General features: G+C 40.4%; 2 protein-coding genes across 2 annotated transcripts; both read left to right on the top strand.

Moving 5' to 3' along the window:
- Positions 1 to 1,794: 1,794 nt before the first annotated feature.
- Positions 1,795 to 3,588, top strand: LOC130207458 (centrosomal protein of 55 kDa-like). The gene is made up of 5 exons (XM_056436089.1): positions 1,795 to 1,907; positions 1,990 to 2,179; positions 2,268 to 2,342; positions 2,668 to 2,790; positions 3,123 to 3,588. The coding sequence occupies exons 1-5, from the start codon at positions 1,801 to 1,803 to the stop codon at positions 3,303 to 3,305; spliced, it is 678 nt and encodes a 225-aa protein (XP_056292064.1). The 5' UTR covers positions 1,795 to 1,800; the 3' UTR covers positions 3,306 to 3,588.
- Positions 3,589 to 4,575: 987 nt separating this feature from the next.
- Positions 4,576 to 8,359, top strand: LOC130207582 (cone cGMP-specific 3',5'-cyclic phosphodiesterase subunit alpha'-like). The gene is given in 11 exon segments (XM_056436229.1): positions 4,576 to 4,722; positions 5,074 to 5,481; positions 5,682 to 5,834; positions 6,233 to 6,322; positions 6,468 to 6,608; positions 6,699 to 6,773; positions 6,848 to 6,916; positions 7,006 to 7,128; positions 7,219 to 7,368; positions 7,627 to 7,770; positions 8,324 to 8,359. Coding segments are annotated over 11 exon segments (1,536 nt in total).
- Positions 8,360 to 8,688: the final 329 nt, after the last annotated feature.

Raw genomic sequence — 8,688 nt, 5'->3', positions numbered from 1 at the left:
AGGAGAATGCCTTTCTGAAGAAAAGCCTGGTCGAGTTGTCCCGTCAACACAATAACAGGCTGATAGAGGTAAACTCAAAGTCACGTTTAGTAGTGCTACTCACGTTGCACTGTTAAAGGTGTTGGTATGGATTCACAGTAGCTGAGCATTAGTAAAATAAGATTTGTCTTAATGTCTTTCTGCAGAGATTCCTCTCTCTTGAAACTGTGAGGTTTGGGATTTCTCAGCAACTCCCCACCAAAGACGAGAAGACTTTGCCGTCTGTGCCGCTGAGTCAGAAAGAAGGGAAGCAGATGGACGTACCGTTAGTGAGTATGAGGAAAAAGAGAAGCATTCCCAGTTTCTCAAGACAGATTGAAGAAACCAATAACAGGCTTGTAAGCACCTCAACTAGGTGTCACTATCTCGAGAACAAAGTTGCACGAAAGAAGGGACAGCACGACTCGATGTCAGTATGAATGAGAACATGACAAAACAAAGATGAAAGGATGGTGTTTCATTCTGAAAACTATGTGTTTTTAACACTTGTTCTAATACAATTGCCAACATAAATTATATTCGGCACTTCCTTTGTTCGGTGATTAACTGTACATATTTATGTTTTGCCCAGGTGAAGAATAGTTAACCATTTTCATAACAGACATGTTGTCATTGTGTGTAAAATCACAGGTATTACTGGTAACAGTAACAATAGCTTTTTTTCTATTCACGCATCGCACTAAGTCTCGACAGCGTGACAGTTAGCTGGCATGAACAATTCAAGGACCTGGAAACCAATGAAGACAAATGGAACTCACAAGTCAAATGTTTGTGTTGCTGCTTGGTGATTTTGATTCACAGAGCCTCGCTTACCTGTCTTACACCACTAGACGGCAGCAGATGTTTTGAAGTGTCTCTAACAGAGGAGGAGTACTGTTCTTCATCAAACCAAAAAAACACGTCCTCAGACAGAGCATATCTTCACAGTGACTTTCTAAATTTTGTAAAGGTCATAAGAGGTCACTTGAGAACGCGGTGCTCTAAATCCCACTGTGCCTGTGTTTCAGGCCTTGTTATGACAAGTCATTTTGTATTCACACATGTGTAATGCTGTACTGTATGTTCCTGCTGTCAAATAGGACTCCACTTCAGATGATTTGGCATCAACCAACACTTCAATGCAACAAAGTGATGTAAGTGCTGTTTGGTGGCCACACATCTGCAGGAAAAAGGTCTCTTCTGTTTCCATTTTTCAGAAATGCTGAATGCACCATTCTGTCCTCGTGGTAACTTTTAAGTGCAGTGTGTCTGCACATTTGTTTCTATGTGGGCTGTGTACAGTATACATGTCCCCTGGCAAGACTTGCTTTCTGTCTTTCTCTGTTATGTGCTTCTAATTCTTTTTCTCAATCCCCGAAGGCCTTTGAGAAGAACAAGCAGTGGCTGGAATATGACCAGCAGAGAGAGGCCTATGTGAGGGCAACTCTGGCCAGAATGTTATGGCTGGAGAAGCAGCCGAACAAAGCCAATCAGGCCCACTCACAGCAGCACAATGAGGACCATTCAGATGGTGAGTGAGACAGTGGGCACTGCTGGGGCCACAAGGAGCAACAGACTGTCACTACAAGGTTTCTAAGATATCAAGATTGTCCTTGAGTAGCCCGCTAATACAGAATCCACTGCTTGCAATGCACTTGCAAAACCATGTGTTTTATTACTTTATGGTGCAGGTGTGTGGCTGTCTCTGACTTTTTTGATCTTGTAACATTAAACTTTTTAGCTTCTGCTTCTCTCGTTACAGAGATGGAGAAAATAGGTCAGATGCAGGAGCACTTTGAAAGACTCTTACTGAAAGCCAAAGACGAGCTGGAGGTGCTCAGAGAGAAGTTCAACATGACCGACCAGGAGCTGAAAATTACCCAAAAACGGTATGTCTGCTGCTTAAAAATACAGAATATGTTGCTGCTTAAAGTTGTGAGTCAGATGCAAGACAGACCTATTTATGTGAAGGTGCAAGGAAAGAGAGAGTGATGTGGAAGATCTAAAGCAACAGCTGCAGTTTGAAATGATGAGCAAAACAAGTGCACTGGGAGATGATCATTGCTCTGAGGATGAAGAACAATGGCTGAGTGCAGAGAGCGAAAACCTCCAGTGCAGACTGGACAAGGAGAGGCGGATGTCGGCTGACATTCAGTTGCAGGTATGTCTTCATTGAACTGTACACTAACATCTTACCTTCAACATGCAGGAGAAGAAAGCAGTAAAGTAAGTAAAAGCTCTCTTTTCAGTCGTCTATCTTTCAGAAGTTTTCGTTAAATTGTCACCATGCAGACCAGGAAAAGATTGCAGAGCTGGAGCGACAGGTATGGAAGTGTCAGTCTTCTCAGTTTTGTTCCCCTTACTTAAGAAATCCTTTGTTTTAACTAGAAATTGAGTGATATTGTTAATCCGTCCACTCTCGATTTTGCCACATTAATGACACTTTGAGGAAGATCATCGCCTCTTTGTCAATTGAAGCCTCAATCTTCCACAGAAGAGGGCATGTCATACGTTCTTGCCTCTTTGCTTTTCTTCTAAAGGGAAACTATCTGTCCTCACATAGTCAAAGGATGTACTTAAATGTGTTGGGAAATGAATATCACCAACTATACAATATTATATTATAATGCACACTTGTTTACATTTTAGATCGAGATTTCTTCACAAGACCTTGAGGATGAGAAGCAGAATTGTTCATATTTAAAGAATCAAATGGTCCGAGTTCTGAAGAGGCTGCAAAAACCTAAAGACCATGTGACAAAACAGTCAAAGGTTTGCATGAATAGTTATTATTGTTTCCTATCATTGATTAACCTTTAAGGTACATTCGTTGATTTTTGGAGGTACAGTGTAAAAAAAAAAAGAAGGTCGGTAAGAGTAAGTCGCGGTTTGAAAAAAGCTAAACAATAACCCAAAACAAATGTAGAGAGCTCAGATAAAAGCAGTTAGTTGGGTAAAAACGTCACTGTGAATGACTCTTTTGACATTTCGCATCGTAATTTGTTAAATCTTTTCATGGTCAACAATAAGAATATTTGGAAAAGCTGGTTGAATTACGCAGCGTCTGATCTCTCATAACTGATTGCTGCCTCCATTCCTATCAGAGAGACCAGCAGGATAGCGCCTCGTGTGAAGCGGCCTCCCTGCACCCCGGAGAGAGCCTGACACGGTCTCCTCCCAGCAGCTCGCTGAATGAAAGCTTCCTGGAGTGTCCGAGCTGCCAAGCCGAGTATCCAGCCAGTCACTACCGAGAACTGATGAGCCACCTCGAGACCTGTTGCGACTGAGTCGAGAACGTTTTAAATTCTGTTTCTTCTGTTATATGGATGGTTTTTTGTGTGCCTACAGTACACCGTGTAACCAGAGGTACATTTATCTTAATAAACTACCAGTTGAGTTGCTGTGTAGGTGCTTCAGAGTATTTTGAATGAACCCACAGAAGCTTTGGTGATGCTTCCTTACTTTATGAGAAGATGGCAGAGTTGTAGCCTCCTTTCAAAGTCCATAGAGAATTGATTGTTCTGACTGACTCACACCTTTCCTCTGGCAGCACGTTAACGTCACAACATCTATCAGATGTATTGACAATATTTTGTCCAGACATTCTTGGTCCTCACAGAATATATAAAATAAATACGTAAATATGTTCTGCTATAGCATGGCTGGAGACTCTTATTCCTGTTTGTATGTTTAGATATTTATTTATTTTTAATGATTGAAGAGTTCTGTGTGATATTTTGTAAAATCATGCTCCTTCCTGGGGTCCTTCGGGTTAGGGGTACTTTTTCAGGATGTGGATTAGTATTGCTAGTCGACATATTGGAAAAAGTCTGTGCAGTGGCTGTGGTCTGAAAGGGAATGTGACACCAAGGGTTAACATACAGTTTGAGGAAAAAAATGCTAATATCATCAAGACATTTAGTCTGCTGTGACTTTCAGCGGCTTTTCTTACGGAAGCATCTTCATGGGAAGTAAATGTGAACTCAGCTTGTAGTCAGCCTTAAAGATTGTCAATTGCAGACAGAACAAAAATGCGTTCAGATAAGATTCAGTGTGTGCTAACTTGTATAAAGGTAAATCTCTTCAAATCCTAATTAATTTTTTAATTTCTGGGGATGCACAAGATGTCTGTTTTCAGTAGAGACACTGATCAGTTCATATCACTGCTGAGGAAGTAAACCTGGTCATCTGATTCCCAATTTATATAAAACTGGTGTCTAACTAATTAGATCTTAACAGCTAATTTGAGGTTTAGACGGTATTACTGATCAACAGCGCCTTTGATTGAAGATTAGAAACTGGATTAACAGTCGTGGTTGACTCGTTAATCCTGGTCAACAAACCAGTGTGTTGTCAAAGCTTTCAGTTTGCAATTTTCTTGTAATAATAAATCTGCCAATCGGAAGAGATCAATTCAACTGATCAACTGAACCTTTGACTCAAGAAATATTATCATGATTTTCAAGATATCACTTGTTAAAAAGGTTAAACTGCAGTTAAAGAGTAGATTTAGATTTATTATTATCGTTATTTATTATTATGTTTATTTTTTATAACATGGCTGCTGCTGGCGTACGAGTGATGAAAGACAAACCTGGGTCGGACTTGAACCCAGTTCTGTTCCACATACTTTGGCCTGATTCCACTCTGGCCCAAACTGGCCCTAACTCGAGAGCCCTCCCCCCTCCCCCACCCAACATGATTGTAAACATTATGTGGGCCTTTTATTCTCCAGATCTATCAGTTCAAAAGACTAACAATTCAATGTGTTGATGTTTTTACGTCACAAAGAATACTGAGTGAACCATAAATGCATTTTATTAGCATTAATATGCGTCTATTCTAAAATATCACAGAAAGATCTGCAGTAAATAATAAAAAACAAGTCCCATGAATAAAATACAGTAATTCCTAGAAATAGCCACCAGGGGGTGCTATTGGGCATGTTTTGACGTCGTGCTCACTCAGAGTTATATTCTTATATTTATTTATTTGACTAAGAAAGTCAAAGTCCTACTCCAACAGATCATACTCGGTGATGATAAAACATGTCAGAAGGATGATTCATTTAATTTTAACTGTGTGATCACAGCTGCCTTCACTAACCAGGTGCAGGTCAAAGAGCCAGCGTCTTTCAAGGATGTCAGCACCCTCCAGGAGGCTGAGTTCATATTTGAGCTTATAAAGGAGATGCAGACCAACAACCCAATGGAAAAGGCCCTGCACAAAATTCTCCAGAGGATCGCTCTGCTGATCCATGCTGATCGCTGCAGCTTCTTTGGCTACAGGGCTCGTCACGGAGTGCCTGAGCTGTCGTCGATCCTCTTCGACGTGTCACACAATTCTCCATGTGAAAGGAACATAGTGAATCCCAATGTGGAGATTGCATTTCCCACCGACATGGGAATTGTTGGATGGACGGCACACTCCAAGAAGCCACAGAACGTTGCTGATGTTAAGAAGGTGAGCTAATGACTTCAACAAATGTAAATAGACACAAACAAGTAAGAATAGATCAAAGAACATGATACAATAAAACGTGCTTGGGAGAACGCATAAGGCAGACGTCTGAGAAAAGAAACAATAGATACATCTTTTATATTCATCTTGTGGTCAGTGCACACGCACACAACCTTTTAACTTGTATCTCCTGTTGTTTTTAGAACTCTCATTTCAGTGACTTTGTGGATAAACAGACCAAATATACCACCAAATGCATACTTTCAACTCCTATTATGTGCGATAAGGAACCCATCGGAGTCGTCATGGCACGAAACAAACAAGGTGCTGATGAATTTTCAAAGAGTGATCAGGAGGTGAGTGGACAGGGTCATTTTTTACAAGTGAGAATGTAGACTTACTGCACTTAGATGGGCTGAGAAAGTTAAATGATACTGTTGAGGCTGCAGGGTTTGTAGTACAAATCCAGTGAGGGTCACATCCATTCGCCAACCTTTGGCCAAATCTTTGCTGACTGACCTGAATGACCTTGTTCTTTGGGTAACCATTATGATATCTCCACTTATAGGGTGGAGAAATTCAGTAATTTTTTTCTGATCTTGTTTCGAGGGCTCTTTGCGACGTTAGAGGTCAGAGGATCTCAGAAGATCTGATAAAGGAAGTGGCTGCAGTCTCTTGTTAATGAAGAATTTAGAAATCTGAATATGTACATGTGATTCATTAAGCAGTATGAATCTTTGCTTTTTCATTACAGCTCTTCAATAAATACATGAACTTTGCTGCTGTGGTCGCTCTCCATGCCCACACTTCTTGCATGTGGGATGTAGAGTCCAGGAGAAGCCAGGTAAAAATACACAGGAATAAATTCAGGTGTCCAGTCTGTCAAAGGACAATTCATTTACCAGCAGCAATATGAACAATTCATTGATTGACACACAAATCAAAGGCCCTGTGAAAATGATAAGCAGGGATACTTTTGTTTGCAAAAGGTGTTGCTGTGGTCAGCCAGCAAAGTTTTTGAAGAGTTGACGGATATTGAGAGGCAGTTTCACAAAGCCTTGTACACAGTGAGGACATACATCAAGTGTGAGAGATACTCAGTGGGACTCCTGGACATGACCAAAGAAAAGGTGAGCAGAGGAGTTCTAAAGAAAATCTTTACATGTTGTTAATTAGTAATGAAGTATTAAGAAACATGGGTTTTCCCTTTTCTCCAACAGGAATTCTTCGATGATTGGTCAATCAAACTAGGGGAAGTGGAGCCATACAAAGGCCCCAAGACACCTGATGGCACAGTAAGTACAACGCTATAGGTTTCTTATTCTCCACCAATGTGTTGACTTTTTTCTTTTATGTTTAAAACATTCAGGAAATCATCTTCTACAAAATTATTGACTACTTGCTGGAGGACAAAGAAGAGATTAAAGTTATCCCGTAAGTATCGTGATGCACTGTAGCAACAATGCAAAACCGCTTTATTTGCATAATTGTAGCGATTAACTGGTCGTCTCATAAGAAGACGTGCAGTTACTCATCCTCTCTGAACTCACAGCGGTCATTGATCTGCTCCAAACACACGTCAGGACTTGTTTTACCTTCTCGATCTGCAACATGATGAATGCTGGAGCAGATGAGTACTTCACATTTCAGGTGAGAGGCCATTCACTGACGACTGGCATTGGATTCAATCCGATCCGTCACTAAGATAATCTGGATGTCTTACTTTATGCCATTTGAAAGAGAGAAGCGGTGGATGAGACTGGGTGGAAGATCAAGAACGTCCTCTCCCTCCCCATCGTCAACAAAAAGTAAGAAATTGTTGGTGTTGCCACTTTCTTCAACAGAAAAGATAACAAACCATTCGACGAGAATAATGAACAAATTACAGAAGTACGGAAATCTCTCTTTCTTCAGCGACTCTTTGACCATCGTGTTTTACTGTTCAGGCATCCCAACATAATGCTGTTGTTATACACTCCCAACGTACTTTAATGTCACGTTTTTTGTACTTTTTAGAATAGTACTAACTGTAAGATAATTAGGCAATGAATTTGATTGTTGTGTGTGTGTGTGTGTGTGTGTGTGTGTGTGTGTGTGTGTGTGTGTGTGTGTGTGTGTGTGTGTGTGTGTGTGTGCGTGTGTCATTAGGCTCTAACCCAGTTCCTTGGCTGGTCCACTCTGAATAGTGACACCTACGACAAACTGAACAAGACAGAGTGGAGGAAAGATATTGCCCAGGAAATGCTCATGTGCCAGACATCGGCCACACCAAAGGACGTGCAGAGCATCCTGGTAAGCAGCTGTTTTTACTTCAAATGAACTGAAAGATTTGTGGCCCGAGCTCCCTCTCATCTACCTTTCCTCAGCACACGTTTGCAGGAAGGGCATGGTTGGAGTGTGCAACAACACATCAGCAATGAGATGTTGTGATTTATCAAAGCTGAAATATTAAAACTTCTCAAAATAGAGCTTGTGACATTGCATACCAATGTCAGATTGTAATTTCTGAGTCTTTGTTCAGTGTTTGTTAAAATAAGAATATTGAATCTCGAGTGAATGCAACTTTTGCTAAGAAAGATGATCATTGTGAATGGATAGCATTAAATACATAGTTATCTGTCAATAAAGTTTTTTTTCAAATCAAATTATGGATGTGTTCATTTGAGCCCAATTGAATTACACACATTTAGCTAGAATAAAAATATTATTGCTGTTCTTCATTTCAGCTGCATTATGGTTTTATTGTTTGTGTATATTAGCTGCAGCACAAGGATGATTGAATATAAACAGTTTCCTGACTCATGGCCTTGTTGATGCCTCTGTGTAAACTGTGTCCACCACTAAGATCCAGCTAAAGATAGCTTTAGGAGAGCAGGGCTGACCAAACATCAGCTTTTAACCAACTGTTAACACGCTTACGAGAGACCTGTGTTCCTGATTTGAAGACTGGTTTGTGTTGCTGATAATGATTCATCAAATATAAATGTTCAAGATAATAATAAATGCATTGTTTCTCGCCACGGTGTGTATAGTAGCTAACAAACAGGACATATATTTCATATTCCTCCTTGTAAGTTGTACTTTCCAGAAGAGAACATGTGTGAACATAGCCAGGCATAACCTTTGACCTTTTACTGTTTGGCACGTTGTTTGACCTAAGTTTGGATGTCAAGCAGATGTTGTGGTGCATCATGTCAGAATATCTCTTGA

Source organism: Pseudoliparis swirei, chromosome 17 (genome assembly GCF_029220125.1).
Source record: "Pseudoliparis swirei isolate HS2019 ecotype Mariana Trench chromosome 17, NWPU_hadal_v1, whole genome shotgun sequence".
NCBI lineage: Eukaryota > Metazoa > Chordata > Actinopteri > Perciformes > Liparidae > Pseudoliparis > Pseudoliparis swirei.
Note: the sequence above shows the minus strand (reverse complement) of the source record. Positions and strands in the feature narration are given on the sequence as shown.

What these genes read in the sequence shown, in the direction of transcription:
- LOC130207458 (XM_056436089.1), top strand. Translation starts at nt 1,801, where the DNA reads ATGCAGGAGCACTTTGAAAGACTCTTACTGAAAGCCAAAGACGAGCTG. An exon ending in CTGAAAATTACCCAAAAACG is followed by an intron (nt 1,908 to 1,989) that starts GTATGTCTGCTG and finishes ATTTATGTGAAG; the next exon opens with GTGCAAGGAAAGAGAGAGTG. An exon ending in TTGCAGAGCTGGAGCGACAG is followed by an intron (nt 2,343 to 2,667) that starts GTATGGAAGTGT and finishes TTTACATTTTAG; the next exon opens with ATCGAGATTTCTTCACAAGA.